General features: G+C 49.3%; 1 protein-coding gene across 4 annotated transcripts in view; it reads right to left on the reverse strand.

Annotated features, from left to right (window-relative positions):
- The window catches only part of LOC122368769 (S-adenosylmethionine synthase-like), a 36395-nt gene extending 21967 nt beyond the window's left edge, over positions 1-14428 (reverse strand). For all 4 annotated transcript variants that reach the window (XR_006254293.1, XR_006254294.1, XM_043343010.1 and 1 more), the window contains exon 1: positions 14241-14428. Coding sequence is in view for 2 of the 4 variants with exons in the window: in XM_043343010.1 (XP_043198945.1) it covers positions 14241-14379 (139 nt within the window). In the remaining 2 variants the exon portion in view is untranslated. The remainder of the gene's footprint in view (positions 1-14240) is intronic.
- Positions 14429-17689: the final 3261 nt, after the last annotated feature.

Here is a 17689-nt window from a genome sequence, read left to right on the forward strand (position 1 = left end):
TCGAAGCACGTGAGATTGGTGCGGATATCTTCCTACAGTATGGTATGAATTAACTGCACGTGCATAGTTCATGTCCCAGGCACCCCAGTGCAGTCATTTTCATAACATCATGTAGCGTGTGTCTAGTTCTATCAGTGTACCGACTTTTGTGTCGCTAGATCGACGTTTCCCGGGATCAGAGGATCCCTAGTCAAAACCGTTATCCGCCCCCCGCACGCGCAGCTTGCACCCCTGGGATATCATCTCGCCGGAATGTTACGACTCAATGTATTCTTCTTATGACCTGCAAGTTTTGAACCAGTTAGAGCGGCCGTTTACCCTGCAGGCGTGGCAACGCACGAAGGGGTGCAATCGGCTTGCACGTACCTAGCTCATGCACCACAGAGTTTAGCTCAACCAAATGTGCACTATTTTGGAGGCCTTGCCTGAGACTACCATTGAACCGATATTGAGGTTGATAGCTCAAAATTTCTTTGAGCCAGAGGACCTCACGTCAAAACGGTTTTCCGCCCCCAGCACGTGCAGCCTGCACCCCTCGCAGACGGTGACCCCCCTGGAAACTGATTCAAGGTGTTACCGATGTGTCCCGCCAGTGTGGCTTTGTCCGTGACCTCGGGTTGACCTGTAGCCTTGACAAAAAATTTCGTGTCACCGAAACTTTGAAGCGGAATAGCATGTGCCACGAAGCACTGAGCGAACCGAGGCCAGTACCAAAAGTTTACCTCGCCGGAGACGAGTCGAACGGTCCCACTTTCGTCCCGATCGGTCCACCCATTTTGACTCCAGAGGCCAGTTTTACCAAAAAATACCAGCCGGCCGCCGAAATAAAATATCCAGCCGAAAAAATAGACGCCACACAGCCACGAGTTTCACCAACAAAAAATTCCAGCCGACTTCGGACGGAAATTATTTGTCGCCGGTAGTCAGCTGATATTCTGTTACGATATCAAATTACGATATGTCAAGGAGGTTAATAAATCATTTAAAGCATGTTTTCAATCAAATTGAAGCGTGATTTCTTACACAAATGCTAAATACATTTCGAAATATTATTATCGTAAATTATTACATTATTTTCAAGAGTAATAACAACAAAGTAGAGCATTATAAACTTTCATATCTATAATAACATTCTGGTGCCCAGCAAAAGCCAATCAATACAAAACTACCAAATTGTAAACGTAGGTGCGTCATTCATAAAGGTGACGTAAGGAAGCTTGCATTTAAGGCAAATATAAGATGGATCTTTTTCCTGTCAGCCTATTATATTAATTTTTACAATACCTTCAACTTGCTATGTACCTTTTTGTCTGTTTTTAGTCGCACCTTGTAGAAAATCATCGTGTAGACAGAGAACGCAATGTGTGGACCTCCACCTATGAGGTGGGGACTAGATGGGACCACTCCAGTGGCAGCGGAACACCTTCAATTAAGGGGGCACTGCCGACTTTTGGTCCCATTCTTTCCATGCAACGCCCATAGGGCTTATATTAAAATGTCAAAATCAAAGGGGGGCACGGTGCCCCGGTGCCCTATCCGTTCCGCCGCCTATGAGTCCCGCTCCCGACAGATCCGGGAGCCGCACCTCTTTCCTAGCTTTCAAAAGAGCGGCAAAGAAGCGGTCAACATTGCTCCCAGAGACGCCACCTGAAGCTGGACGGACGACGGACAGTTCCGCAGCCGAGCGATTGAACTGCGGTGCTACGAGTCGGCTTCGCGTGCACTGCATTAGCACCTTCTAGCGGGAGTAAGAGGGCTAACAAACTCGCCAAGGCCTATATATGTAAAGCATTGTGCAAAGGCGAGTGTCTTACCTTAGGAAAATACTTACCCATATTAACTGCTGCACCGCGGTCATTGCAGGGCTGAGGGTACGTCGTTCGCTCCGCTTCGGCGAGGTGGAGGTCAGACTGCCCGGCTAGGTGGTTTTAGCCGATATGCAGGCCCCGTTTGCCGGGCCCGGTCGAGCAGAAGGAACGCCACACAGCAAAGAATATTTGCTCCAGGCCCGCTACACTGGTCCGGCTCGTAAGTCGTAACAAATTAACAATACCTGCGCTAGCGTCGTCGACCGTCGTTCGACTGCGCCCAGTACCGCTCAGTGGAGAGTCCTGCCGAACTCCTCTGCGTGTGCCCAGATCATTCGTTGCGCGCGGACACAATCGTCCGACGGAGACCGCTGTGCATTATGATCGGATGGTCACCACCTTGGTCGCCGGCTTTCACACCCAGCCGAGCCGTCTGGCTACGCCCCAAATGATCGTCTAAGCCTTTCGATTGGTTTGTAACTCGGGTCAAATATCGAAATGTTTGGGAGTTAGGACATGTTAAATCCGTGTTCATGAACAAACATACATTATGCAACTAAAACGCTTTACTTACTTTAACTTTTCTAGGCTGATGACAAGGCATACCTACATGTATTTCATTGCAATATTTCTAAAATGTAAATAAATCATGAGCAATGAGCATAAAAAAACAACAGCGATCCACTAGAAGCAAGTGTGGAAATCCACTGACGTAGGTCGCCTCGTACTGGCGCAGCTCGTAGCTCGTCCAGCAGCGCCAGCGTCTCCCGCACCCGGCCGCCCGCCTGCATCATCAGCCGCTGGAAATTGCTGCGCTACCGCTCCAACATTAGCTTGACCGCCTGGCCGGCCCGGCGGATGCGCGCCGTCCGACGCACGCAGTGTACGTCTTCAACCGCGCCGGGATGTCGTACGACACGACCGCGTCCACGGCGTCCACGTCAATACCGCGCGCTATAGCCTCGAGCACACCAGCGCGGCCATCTCAGCTAGCGCGCGCCACCACCGGCACGCCGGCACTACCCTACAGAACTCAGTCACGCGCACGCCCAGCACAGACAGCGGTAGCTCCAGCTGGTGCGCCACCTCGTTCCAGTTGACCAACACGAGAGAGCGTCGCCAGTCGGGCTGTCGGAGCAAATGGTGCATCAGCAACGGCTTCAGCGGCTGCGGCGCCACCACGTTGAACGACTCGCTCAGCTCGGCCGGCGTGGTGAACCTGCCGACGAACTGACCGGGCAGTGCGACGGCGGCGGCCGCCGTGCCGACCACCAGCAGTCGCGGCTGGAACAGCGACATTCGCTCCAGCTTCTCCGGCCTCCGGGTTCTGTGACAGGGTGGCCAATAATGGCAGCTTCTGAAGCGGCAGGTGAGGCGCGCAGACGGCGGCGGCCGTCAGCCGGCCGGCGATGCAGGGCGGCGGGCCGTGGCCGCCGCCACCCGCTCCACCGCTTTCAGCCAGCCCGTCTCGGCCATCTCGATCACCCGGTCGGCTTCGTCGATCACCAGGTAGCGCAGGTGCGGTAGCGAGAAGCCCTCGGCGCTGGTTATGTGATCCATCAGCCAGCCGGGAGTGCTCACCACGATCAGCCAGGGAGGCCGGGCCGCGCGGCCCCACCGCCACCAGTTGGCGCCCCCTCGTGCCACTGTGTCTCCACCCAGCAGCTGGACGCAGAGCGGCGTGTCGGCGTCGTACTGGCGGAACACGGCGGGCACCGAGCGGCCGGCCGGCGCCGAGACTCAGAGGTCGGCCGGTGGCAGTGGCGACTCTGCGGCCGCCAGCAGCTCGGGCAGCACGGTCACCTGCACCAGGAACACCTGTTCGATGCCCTCGGCGGCCAGCCGGGCGCGCAGCTCGGGGCAGAGCGCCGGCAGATTGGCCGGCGCCGGCCGCCGGTCGCCAATCGGCTGCAGGTGCGCCAGCCAGTCGGGCAGCGCACGCGGTGCACGGTCTGTCGACTCGAGCGCTCCACCTCGTCCAGCACGGTGAAGTCGTCAGCGGCGGCGTCTCCGTCCGACTCGGAGGTGTCCTCGCTGTCGTTATTGGCGACGGCGGCTGCCGCTGTGCGCTCAGTCAGGTCGGCCATCACAGCAACACTCGCCGATGATTGGCGTCATCGAAACCGTCGGACGATGGTGGATTCATCACCGTTTTTGCAGCAGAGACTGGAAAAACCTCAGCAATAAACAAGGAAAACCTTACAACATGCCACAGCCTGCAATTGTGCACATTGTTATTATATTTCTCACATGACAGAAAATATTGGCTGCTTTATTCTAGGAACTGGCATGAAAAACATAAGCTAAAATCAAGCTAAGTGAATTATTATTGTATTTCAACATGAGACTGGGAAAAAAATCCTTGTCACTGTCAACATGACCAGTGTAACGAATGGGCTGCATGAACATTTCGGCGCATGATCTGAAAACTCTGTGAGCAGAAATTTCAGCGCTGAGGTGAACAAATAACATTTCAGCCGCAATTTGCCTGGTGCCTCCACAATTTTGCAAAACTAACTCACAATACTTACAGCCAGTTTTAACATGATCCCTGCATGACTCATGCATGCAAGATACACATGCATTCAATATCAGCACAGTGCACACACAACAGTTATGGATTCATTTACATTTTACAACATTACTATTCTTTTCTTTTCCTTCAATATTGGCAGCATGACTTGCTGAGCTCAGTGGCACAATCTTATGACAGCAAGTTTGTTCGGGTTCGCAACCATGCAAACTTTCACTTTGCACGTTTGGCTTCAAAAACAAGCCTTTATACATTTCTTTCATGCTATTCAATTTCTTTTTTTTTCAATTTACTGTCATTGATCTTGAAAATATTGCCATTTTGGTCTTAGCCATGTCAATTGCACCTTCCCTATTCCGCACAGCTCAAGTAAGTTCCACCCAAAAGTAGTAGTGGTATCAGTAGTTGGCGCCTTGCATTGTCAAATGTAGCTGAATATGTGAAAACAGTGACATATTTATTTAAAATCTTGAGTCCAATGAGCCTACCCTCTCCGCCTCTCCTTCCAGCATTTGTTCAAGCACCTTCAATTTTCGAAAATGATCTTCCATCATTATTTTCCACTTCCGTGCGACTCGCACGAGCAATGAACTTGTAAGCTGACCACTAGTTAATAGTGTGCTATCATCTTGCTGCTGGGTGCTTGTAGCAAAAAGATAATATAAACGAAGAAACTAACACCACAACACCAAACACCAGTCTTGTTGGTTCCTTTTGGTCCTGCCTGGTGACAAAGGCTCTTTCTTTACGCAATATCATCAGTATTCCTCTTCTAATCTTGAAGCCCAGATGCTTTACAAATTGGCCATGAATGATACTAAATTATTATATCAGCTGGGAAGCGCAAATCACGATAATTAGTAACAAATGAGGCCAATTGTTCCAACACGACATCAAAAAAATAGACGGGGTCCCCCGTCTATTTTTTTGGCTGTTTTTCTACAAATAATGGCGCAAAATAACACTCCATTAATGCCGCATTTGCCGTTGGTGAAACTCATTGGCTATTTTTCTGGCTGATACTTTTTCACGCCGGCGGATATTTTTTCGCCTGGTTGGTGAAACTCGTCGGCTGGTTTTTGACAGAAAAATTGCGCCGGGCTGCTATTTTTCTGTTGGTAAAACTGGCCTCAGGTCCAAAAAGGCTTGGACAAACTCACATACTCACTCACATACTCACATACTGACAAACAGGCTTGGCCGAACTTTTCTTCAGCGACCCACCAATGGGAATTTCCGGATGCAAAAGCATGCTATCGCATGCTTTTGATCCTCCAATTCTGGATTACCCTTGTACATTCCACTATATGTATCCTAGCATTACAAGGATGGCATTTGTCACTTGGTCGCAGATCTTGTCTGAAAACAATTAAAAAGGTTAGAAAATAGTACCTAAACATGGTAGATATGTATTATCCTTGTATATCCTATTATATGTATCCAGTCCTTGCATTACAAGGATGGCATGTCACTTGGTCGCAGATCGCGTCTGGATACCATAACATGGAAAATGGGTTAGACAGTAAACCCGTGGACTAAATCGATGACTCTGGCGATATTTCTTTTTCTATTCACTTCTACTATTACTTTCTGACTTAAGAGGCGTTCCCTTTGAACTTCGTAAGAGTTGTAACAAAAAAGTACCTACTCACAAACGATATCTTTGAAATTTCCCCATAAATTTCTTTCTTCGCAGCATATTTCTCTTCCACTTTTCATCGACATCGCTACTGGCAGCAGAATAACGCATCATATTCCTTTTTCCCTCCATTAGCGTCCAATTTCTCCCGCTCAAGCACAACACGCGAGTCGTAACAGCGCAGCGCGGTTCGCCTATCGCCTGAGGCGCCACACGCACCGGCGAGCTGCGCATTTCGAGGTCGCCCGGTGCGCATTTCGAGGTCACCGGCACGGCATTCAGGGAGGTAAAAGCTCAGGTCAATGACCCAGCGAGTTCGCAGCCGCAGAGCTGAGGCCAGTTTTACCAAAAAATACCAGCCGGCCGCCGAAATAAAATATCCAGCCGAAAAAATAGACGCCACACAGCCACGAGTTTCACCAACAAAAAATTCCAGCCGACTTCGGACGGAAATTATTTGTCGCCGTTAGTCAGCTGATATTCTGTTACGATATCAAATTACGATATGTCAAGGAGGTTAATAAATAATTTAAAGCATGTTTTCAATCAAATTGAAACGTGATTTCTAATGCAAATGCTGTATACATTTCGAAATATTATTATCGTAAATTATTACATTATTTTCAAGAGTAATAACAACAAAGTAGAGCATTATAAACTTTCATATCTATATTAACATTCTGGTGCCCAGCAAAAGCCAATCAATACAAAACTACCAAATTGTAAACGTAGGTACTTCATTCATAAAGGTGACGTAAGGAAGCTTGCATTTAAGGCAAATTTAAGATGGATCTTTTTCATGTCAGCCTATTATATTATTTTTTACAATACCTTCAACTTGCTATGTACCTTTTTGTCTGTTTTTAGTCGCCCTTGTAGAAAATCATCGTGTAGACCGAGAACGCAATGTGTGGACCTCCACCTATGAGGTGGGGACTAGATGGGACCACTCCAGTGGCAGCGGAACACCTTCAATTAAGGGGGCACTGCCGACTTTTGGTCCCATTCTTTCCATGCAACGCCCATAGGGCTTATATTAAAATGTCAAAATCAAAGGGAGGCACGGTGCCCCGGTGCCCTACCCGTTCCGCCGCCTATGAGTCCCGCTCCCGACAGATCCGGGAGCCGCACCTCTTTCCTAGCTTTCAAAAGAGCGGCAAATAAGCGGTCAGCATTGCTCCCAGAGACGCCACCTGAAGCTGGACGGACGACGGACAGTTCCGCTGCCGAGCGATTGAAGTTGAACTGCGGTGCTACGAGGCGGCTTCGCGTGCACTGCATTAGCACCTTCTAGCGGGAGTAAGAGGGCTAACGAACTCGCCAAGGCCTATATATGTAAAGCATTGTGCAAAGGCGAGTGTCTTACCTTAGGAAAATACCTACCCAGATTAACTGCTGCACCGCGGTCATTGCAGGGCTGAGGGTACGTCGTTCGCTCCGCTTCGGCGAGGTGGAGGTCAGACTGCCCGGCTAGGTGGTTTTAGCCGATATGCAGGCCCCGTTTGCCGGGCCCGGTCGAGAAGAAGGAACGCCACACAGCAAAGAATATTTGCTCCGGGCCCGCTACACTGGTCCGGCTCGTAAGTCGTAACAAATTAACAATACCTGCGCTAGCGTCGTCGACCGTCGTTCGACTGCGCCCAGTACCGCTCAGTGGAAAGTCCTGCCGAACTACTCTGCGTGTGCCCAGATCATTCGTTGCGCGCGGACACAATCGTCCGACGGAGACCGCTGTGCATTATGATCGGGTGGTCACCACCTTGGTCGCCGGCTTTCACACCCAGCCGAGCCGTCTGGCTACGCCCCAAATGATCGTCTAAGCCTTTCGATTGGTTTGTAACTCGGGTCTAATATCGAAATGTTTGGGAGTTAGGACATGTTAAATTCGTGTTCATGAACAAACATACATTATGCAACTAAAACGCTTTACTTACTTTAACTTTTCTAGGCTGATGACAAGGCATACATCTATTTCATTGCAATATTTCTAAAATGTAAATAAATCATGAGCAATGAGCATAAAAAAACAACAGCGATCCACTAGAAGCTAGTGTGTAAATCCACTGACGTAGGTCGCCTCGTACTGGCGCAGCTCGTAGGTCGTCCAGCAGCGCCAGCGTCTCCCGCACCCGGCCGCCCGCCTGCACCATCAGCCGCTGGAAATTGCTGCGCTCCAACATTAGCTTGACCGCCTGGCCGGCCCGGCTGATGCGCGCCGTCCGACGCACGCAGTGTACGTCTTCAACAGCGCCGGGATGTCGTACGACACGACCGCGTCCACGGCGTCCACGTCAATACCGCGCGCTATAGCCTCGAGCACACCAGCGCGGCCATCTCACCTAGCGCGCGCCGCCGCCGGCACGCCGGCACTACCCCACAGAACTCAGTCACGCGCGCGCCCAGCACAGACAGCGGTAGCTCCAGCTGGTGCGCCACCTCGTTCCAGTTGACCAACACGAGCGAGCGTCGCCAGTCGGGCTGTCGGAGCAAATGGTGCATCAGCAGCGGCTTCAGCGGCTGCGGCGCCACCACGTTGAACGACTCGCTCAGCTCGGCCGGCGTGGTGAACCTGCCGACGAACTGACCGGGCAGTGCGACGGCGGCGGCCGCCGTGCCGACCACCAGCAGTCGCGGCTGGAACAGCGACATTCGCTCCAGCTTCTCCGGCCTCCGGGTTCTGTGACAGGGTGGCCAAGAATGGCAGCTTCTGAAGCGGCAGGTGAGGCGCGCAGACGGCGGCGGCCGTCAGCCGGCCGGCGATGCAGGGCGGCGGGCCGTGGCCGCCGCCACCCGCTCCACCGCTTTCAGCCAGCCCGTCTCGGCCATTTCGATCACCCGGTCGGCTTCGTCGATCACCAGGTAGCGCAGGTGCGGTAGCGAGAAGCCCTCGGCGCTGGTTATGTGATCCATCAGCCAGCCGGGAGTGCTCACCACGATCAGCCAGGGAGGCCGGGCCGCGCGGCCCCACCGCCACCAGTTGGCGCCCCCTCGTGCCACTGTGTCTCCACCAAGCAGCTGGACGCAGAGCGGCGTGTCGGCGTCGTACTGGCGGAACACGGCGGGCACCGAGCGGCCGGCCGGCGCCGAGACTCAGAGGTCGGCCGGTGGCAGTGGCGACTCTGCGGCCGCCAGCAGCTCGGGCAGCACCGTCACCTGCACCAGGAACACCTGTTCGATGCCCTCGGCGGCCAGCCGGGCGCGCAGCTCGGGGCAGAGCGCCGGCAGATTGGCCGGCGCCGGCCGCCGGTCGCCAATCGGCTGCAGGTGCGCCAGCCAGTCGGGCAGCGCACGCGGTGCACGGTCTGTCGGCTCGAGCGCTCCACCTCGTCCAGCACGGTGAAGTCGTCAGCGGCGGCGTCTCCGTCCGACTCGGAGGTGTCCTCACTGTCGTTATTGGCGACGGCGGCTGCCGCTGTGCGCTCAGTCAGGTCGGCCATCACAGCAACACTCGCCGATGATTGGCGTCATCGAAACCGTCGGACGATGGTGGATTCATCACCGTTTTTGCAGCAGAGACTGGAAAAACCTCAGCAATAAACAAGGAAAAACCTCACAACATGCCACAGCCTGCAATTGTGCATATTGTTATTATATTTCTCACATGACAGAAAATATTGGCTGCTTTATTCTAGGAACTGGCATGAAAAACATAAGCTAAAATCGTGCTAAGTGAATTATTATTGTATTTCAACATGAGACTGGGAAAAAATCCTTGTCATTGTCAACATGACCAGTGTAATAGATGGGCTGCATGAACATTTCGGCGCATGATCTGAAAACTCTGTGAGCAGAAATTTCAGCGCTGAGGTGAACAAATAACATTTCGGCCGCAATTTGCCTGGTGCCTCCACAATTTTGCAAAACTTACTCACAATACTTACAGCCAGTTTTAACATGATCCCTGCATGACTCATGCATGCAAGATACACATGCATTCAATATCAGCAGTCAGCACAGTGCACACACAACAGTTATGGATTCATTTACATTTTACAACATTACTATTATTTTCTTTTCCTTCAATATTGGCAGCATGACTTGCTGAGCTCAGTGGCACAATCTTATGGCAGCAAGTTTGTTCGGGTTCGCAACCATGCAAACTTTGCACGTTTGGCTTCAAAAACAAGCCTTTATACATTTCTTTCATGCTATTCAATTTCTTTTTTTAAATTTACTGTCATTGATCTTGAAAATCTTGCCATTTGGGTCTTAGCCATGTCAATTGCACCTTCCCTATCCCGCACAGCTCAAGTAACTAGTAAGTTCCACCCAAAAGTAGTAGTGGTATCAGTAGTTGACCCCTTGCATTGTCAAATGTAGCTGAATATGTGAAAACAGTGACATATTTATTTAAAATCTTGAGTCCAATGAGCCTACCCTCTCTGCCTCTCCTTCCAGCATTTGTTCAAGCACCTTCAATTTTCGAAAATGATCTTCCATCATTATTTTATTTTCCACTTCCGTGCGACTCGCATGAGCAATGAACTTGTAAGCTGACCACTAGTTAATAATGTGCTATCATCTTGCTGTTGGGTGCTTGAAGCAAAAAGATAATATAAACGAAAAAAACTAACACCACAACACCAAACACCAGTCTTGTTGGTTCCTTTTGGTCCTGCCTGGTGACAAAGGCTCTTTCTTTACGCAATATCATCAGTATTCCTCTTCTAATCTTGAAGCCCAGATGCTTTACAAATTGGCCATGAATGATACTAAATTATTATATCAACTGGGAAGCGCAAATCACGATAATTAGTAACAAATGAGGCCAATTGTTCCAACACCACATCAAAAAATAGACGGGGTCCCCCGTCTATTTTTTGGGCTGTTTTTCTACAAATAATGGCGCAAAATAACACTCCATTAATGCCGCATTTGCCGTTGGTGAAACTCATTGGCTATTTTTCTGGCTGATATTTTTTCACGCCGGCGGATATTTTTTCGCCTGGTTGGTGAAACTCGTCGGCTGGTTTTTGACAGAAAAATTGCGCCGGGCTGCTATTTTTCTGTTGGTAAAACTGGCCTCTGAATCAACGAAGCTGAGACTCTATAGAGGCTATCGCGAATGAATATGTACCGACTAAAAACTTGCAAGGAAAAAAAAACCTTGGGATTGAGTATCATCTAATGTTACGCTCTGAGCAGTAATCGTCACGCACTTTGTATGTGGATCGCTCTAAATACAAATACAATACAATACGCAAGAAAGACGCGAGAACTCATAAATGCGCGTGGTCCCGAATGCCCAAAACAGAGCAAACGACTCACAAAATGGCCAGATAGCCCGCAATACAATCCAATCACTGCAGAAATGCTATATCCTCTTTACTTTCCCATCTCCCACCTTCCCTGCAGGCGCTGCGGCCGAGCCGTCACGCAGCAGGGGACCCGGCCACTCTTTGTCAGGGGAGTAGATAAAATTAGCCACGATATTCGGGGCGCCATTGCAGGCGACTACTACGCCTCTTGGCAGGTCGAATGACACCTAGGGTAGAGACGTCGCATCGGCGGCTACAAGGGCCGATGAGGCCGGACTTGGGACAGGTGGTGATGTTGATATTTTGGTTTTAATTTCAATAGTTTGGGGCAGCATTCAACATAAGTCATCAACGGGGAAGCCGGAGTAACCGGGAAAGCAAAGGAAAACAGAATTAAGAACAAATAAGTGCGAAATTTGCAAACCACTGCAGTAAGCACTAAGCAGCTTGAAAGGTACACAAACTAAGTCAGCACCCGAGCCATTGCTGAACCTAACCATTCATGATAATAATAAGCATGGACAATGATCATATCAGCGTACTAATACAGGGTCAAGACTTAGAATACCCCGAACGATTTCCGGAACTATTTCCCGATCAATCAGAATAAGCTGAGCCGGAAATTCCAAATCGTCCCATGACCACATACCGCCATCTAGCAAATTCGAAGTCGCTGTCAGGTCGCCGCCTTTTGTAAAAAAAAAAGCATGCTGCCGCCTACTGTAGTTTGTCATTTCTTGACTGCCAATCGGTAAAATTCATGGTGTGTGTGCGGTTCAGCTATGAGAGGCCGCCACTTGAGACATTGGGACATCCTGAACGTATCCACAACTTACCGGGACGTACCAGAACGATGTGAGATCCCGAACGTACCTGAACGTTGAGACAAATGAACGTACTGGAACACAGGGAAATCCCAAACGTACAGGAAAGTTTGAGCAGGGGAGTATCTCCCAAAACTTATCCCATCCTTCCCAAACCATCTCCCAAGCAAAATTGGTGCTTTTAATCATGTTCATGGATGGGTTCTTAAATCCCGAATTGGTGGCTGATTTGCCCAGTGTCCCAAAATTTATTTATCTGGATGGGGAATGGCATAGGTACAAGCAAATGTACTTTTCCACTCTAACCTCTAATTTTCCATAGCCATTTTCCACTACTAATTTTTATAAAAAAAAAAAAGAGTACGTATCTGCTTAGCTCTCCTTGTTTTACGTAGTTCATTTCATAACCTTATGAAAATGGTCCCCTGCCCCCTTACCCATTTAGGTGATTGGATAACTTATTTCAGGGGTTTAGGGTTTATTTCAGGGGTAGGCTATCTAAAACTAAAAACCATGTTTCAGGTCAGTTGCTGCATTTACATTGCACACATTTAGTCATTCCACCCCGCACATTTCGTCAGGTAAGGTCATTTTACATTATGTAAGGTTAGGTCAGGTTAGCTAAGGTTTGGTTATTTCTGCTTGTACTTTTGATACCTGTTAAGATTATATAAATAATTTTTCAGGTTGATATATGGTTTTTGACAATATGGTGTGGTCTGTCTTTACTCAATTTTGAGCCTAGGGTGCAAAAGGGAATTTCACCCAGCTTACAGTTTATCTTTAAAGGAAAAGGGCCACCTTTAACATGGGGATTGAAACTGAGATAGCCATCTTGTAGCCCGTGCCCGAAAACCTACCTGTCTACCTCCTTTCGGCCGATTTCGGCCTCCATTCGTAGTTATCGGCAATTTTAAAAGAAAATACGCCAGGAATGCGTCCTTATCCCAGCAACGCGTTCTTATCAGACAATACAGCCACCCGCGGCGAGGCTTTGGTTTTTTACCAATCAGCTCCAACCAGCTCAGCTTTAACCAATCAGCTTATCTGACACAATCCGACGAGTCTGTCTTCTGAACGCTGATTGGCTTGAGTGTGACGTCATCGCTATGCCATCATACAGTAGGTGCCGTAGAGAGTATCAACATAGTACCAATATGTTAAATTGAAATAGTTTTAAATACTTTTTCGCGAATTGTGCACTTCTGGCACCAGTTTTAAAAAGAAAATGAAAAATAATGTCAAAATGAAAAACGATATCTTCATATTTCACGAAGGTGGCCCTTTTCCTTTAACAGTATCCAATTGCCAGTCACCAGAAGCAATTCACAGTCATTGGGAATTACTGCTGATCAATATAGGCCATAAACACGAGTGAATGCAGGCATGAAAGGACAGATTCAACCGCTGTAGCATCTGTCCATGATCAACCATAACGACACACATGCACACAATCGCATAAGTCTACTCTGACAAATGGTTGTACTTTTATATAAAAGGTCGGAATGCTCAACAGATTGTGAAAATCATACCATATTATATAGTTTGATGTCCTGATTTCATGAGTTATTCATGCTGAAACCAAGTATCAAAGCACCCCTAAGATATTTACAGTCAGTGCCAGCCGCTACCGCACTCCACTTTCACACTTTGCTGGTCCAGGGCAGGGTCCCCACAAGGCATTCACCCAGCTAAATCACAAATCACAATAACCATCAACCAGCATGACACTCATATCATTCATCAAAAATCAAACATCTTAATTTCAATGTTAATTACCTTCAACATTTCAATCATTGATTTGATCGAATTTATCAAAAACGAACCAGGGGCCACGAGTGGAAGCTCGAGAAACCGAGGGCCACCAAACTCGTGCGCAGAAACGCGTTCAGCTTCAGGGTCATCAACGACTGGAACTCCCTACCAAGTGCGGTGGTCACGGCACAGTCCGTCAACCAGTTCAAGGCCCAGCTGGACAAGCACTGGGGTGGCATCATGTACGACACCCCCTATCCCTGAGAGCCTAGCCTGTATCCCGACACGAGCTCGATGAGAGCGGGATCCCCAGGCCAAGTGGCCTTTTCAATCCCGATCACCACGAAGGTAAGGTAAGGTAAGGTAACAGCAAACCCACGCCGCGACATTTGCGGCGCACCAACGCCACCCCAATTTACTCACCAGCATGTCCCTCTCCGACCGACTCCGATGTGAACAGGAACGTCTCTTCGGGCTCCAGGCCGTCCGATTCCATGCCCTGGAACCGCGCCACCCCGTTCGTGACGCCGTTTGTTGGAATAACTTCGCTAGGCTCCGGCATGACCTTCCCCCTCTCCCACGTTTTGGAAAAGAGGCCGCGTCGCCGGTGTCGCGGGCTTATATCACCTCGGTGGAGTCACGTGACAGACGCCGACGAATGTGTTGAGGATCGGAAGCTGGTCACGTGACACTACTGCGTCGTTGTGTAGTGCTGCCATATTGCAGCCATATAATTGTACAGTAGTTTCTCTCGTTTCTCTTCCTTTGTGCTATTTCATAATGAGTATTTAGAAGTGAGAAGTGGATTGGGAGAAGTGAGACTGTTTTAATGAAAATCAATAAAATTAAGTAGGCGGAGGCCGAAAAAGGAATCGCTTCAGTCGATACGGCAGCCTAGAGTCATGGATCATGGATGAAAGATGGATAGGAAACTCCTATCCGGGCGATCGACCTGCCACCTAGCGTTCGGTAAGTATCGGGACTGGAAACTTTTTGATTTTTGAAATGGGTATTAGGGTTCCATGACAACTGAACCAGTGACAACTGAACCAGGACAACTGAACCAGTGACAACTGAACCAGGGACAACTGAACCAGTGACAGCTGAACCAGGGACAACTGAACCAGTAACAACTGAACCAGGGACAACTGAACCAGTGACAACTGAACCAGTGACAACTGAACCAGGGACAACTGAACCAGTGACAACTGAACCAGTGGACAACTGAACCAGTGGACAACTGAACCAGTAGACAACTGAACCAGTGACAACTGAACCAGTGACAACTGAACCAGTGACAACTGAACCAGTGACAACTGAACCAGTATGACAACTGAACCAGTGACAACTGAACAAGTGACAATTGAACCAGTGGACAACTGAACCAGTGGACAACTGAACCAGTGGACAACTGAACCAGTGGACAACTGAACCAGTGGACAACTGAACCAGTGGACAACTGTGAACTGAACCAGTGACAACTGAACCAGTGGCAACTGAACCAGTGACAACTGAACCACTAACCAGTAGCCCAGCAAGCAATTTTACTCCGGGCCTAAGCAGGCTGAAAAGCGGCTTGCCAGAGACTTTTAACCCGCGCCGGGCCGGGGTGTTTGAACACCAACCTTGCGGTTTTTCACAGATATCTCAAAAACGGGCGGCGCTCCGGTGCATCTTTTCCGCACATGTTGTGAAAATTTCAGACCCAGGTCACCTTAGGTCAGGTCACCAGGTCACGCCAAGTGACCTCACCTCAGAAAAATAAGAATGCTCGTCATAGCTACACCGACGGAACGATTGCCTTAAAGCTTTCAGCGATTGATTAGAGCAACACTATCTATAAAATGTATATCTCGGAATTTTGATATCGGTGACCTAAGGTCAGGTCAATTTTGCGGCCTCTCCATTATAAGTCAATGGGAGAAAATTGAAAAGCGTCTGTTTTGCACGAACGCTATTCTAGACACTCTCAAACATCGAGATGTAGGTAAAATAGACACACTGAACCAGAAAATGGCAACTGTGACCCCTTGTTATGTCCCCGAGGTCATCTCAGGTCACGAACAGAATCTGACAGTTTTTCGATGATAGCTTCTGATAGAGGCGTGCTAGAGCGCTGAAAACGCCTTAGATGTGTTCGGCTCGACGTTGCGGATCGACTGATATGCAGCATGACCTTTTCCGGTCAGGTCATGACCTTGACCTGAGGTCAAATTTTCAAGTTGATCTTTCAAGGTCAAATTATAGTTCATCCGACGCGTCTCGACGAGAGGAACACGATGCTGGCAAAAGTAATGTCATAGCTCTTTTGAGTCAAAAGTTATTGCCTAAAAAACTGCTTTTCGTAAAAAGGGCTATTTTTGGAGTTTTTGCCCTATGGAGGCTAAACCGTTGACCTGAGGTCAAATCTGAGAACATTACTCAGAAAGGTCTGTAAAAGGGCTATCGAATGCGCTTTTTTGCGGCGCTGTAGCTCTATCGGTTCCGGAGATAGCCGTTGGCAATTTCCAAAATGTTGAAATAGTCAACATTTTACCTCTGGTGACCTCTGGTGACCTGACCTTTGACCTGACCCAAAAAATGACCGAAGTGTTTTCGTCCTTATTTTTGACGTTCTTTCGATTGCCGCTTACCGCGTGTCGCTACGTGGCCCAGGAGCCGAGTTAGAAGGGGGGGGGGGGGTGTTCAGACACCCCCCCCCCCGCGGCCCGGCGCGGAATCTCTCGGAGCCCGGCGCGGGTTAATCGGGCTAAAGTCGGCTAGCGCTTGGAGTCGGCAAGCGCTTGGGCTAAAGACTAAAGTCGGCGTATAACACAAAAACGCCGACTAAAGCCCATGCTCTGCCGTAGGTATATGCCCTCTCGGCGAGCTCAGGACAGCCGTTGTTTAGCCCTAGTTGTGCGACGTTTGGCGTAAGCCCGATGTAAGCCCGAACAGCGAATCCATTTATATGCCGGAGATTCCTCTGGGCGCAGGCGGGCTGAACTCTGCCAAGCCCACGTTGCGTGCCCTGTCTGTCCCGAGTGAGGCCATCAAAGTGAATATTATTTATACGTTGCTAACTATTCGGGCGTCCCAGGTGGGCGTAACAGTTACCATACCAGTTCGCGATCACCAGGCTCTGTCAGCCCTGTCAGCCGTCGTATGGCTCTCGGACGGACACTCTAATAGATCGGACACAGATCAATTGGCAGACCGGCAGATTGGCACAGACCGTCCGTCCAGCCACGCGCTGCCTTGCTTATACCTATACAGCGCAGTACGACATTAGTTGTCCACTGGTTCAGTCGTCCACTGGTTCAGTTGCCATACTGGTTCAGTTATCACTGGTTCAGTTGTCACTGGTTCAGTTGTCACTGTTTCAGTTGTCACTGGTTCAGTTGTCCACTGGTTCAGTTGTCACTGGTTCAGTTGTCACTGGTTCAGTTGTCACTGGTTCAGTTGTCACTGGTTCAGTTGTCACTGGTTCAGTTGTATACTGGTTAAGTTGTCACTGGTTCAGTTGTCAGGTTCAGTTGTCACTGGTTCAGTGTCACTGGTCAGTTGTCTACTGGTTCAGTTGTCTACTGGTTCAGTGTCCATGGTTCAGTTGCCACTGGTTCAGTTGTCCTGGTTCAGTTGTCCCTGGTTCAGTTGTCACTGGCTCACTTGTCACTGGTTCAGTTGTCGCTGGTTCAGTCATGGTTCAGTTGTCGCTGGTTCAGTGTCACTGGTCTCAGTTGTCACTGGTTCAGTTGTCCTGGTTCAGTTTTACTGGTTCAGTTGTCCCTGGTTCAGTGTCTGGTTCAGTTGTCTGCCTACCGGTATTAGACCGCAATGCGGATTATTTTTAGGTTTAGAAGCTATTCGCGTCAGATAAGTAATCAGGCTAT

Source organism: Amphibalanus amphitrite, unplaced genomic scaffold, assembly GCF_019059575.1.
Source record: "Amphibalanus amphitrite isolate SeventyFive unplaced genomic scaffold, NRLGWU_Aamphi_draft 000974F_arrow, whole genome shotgun sequence".
NCBI classification, from domain to species: Eukaryota; Metazoa; Arthropoda; class Thecostraca; order Balanomorpha; family Balanidae; genus Amphibalanus; species Amphibalanus amphitrite.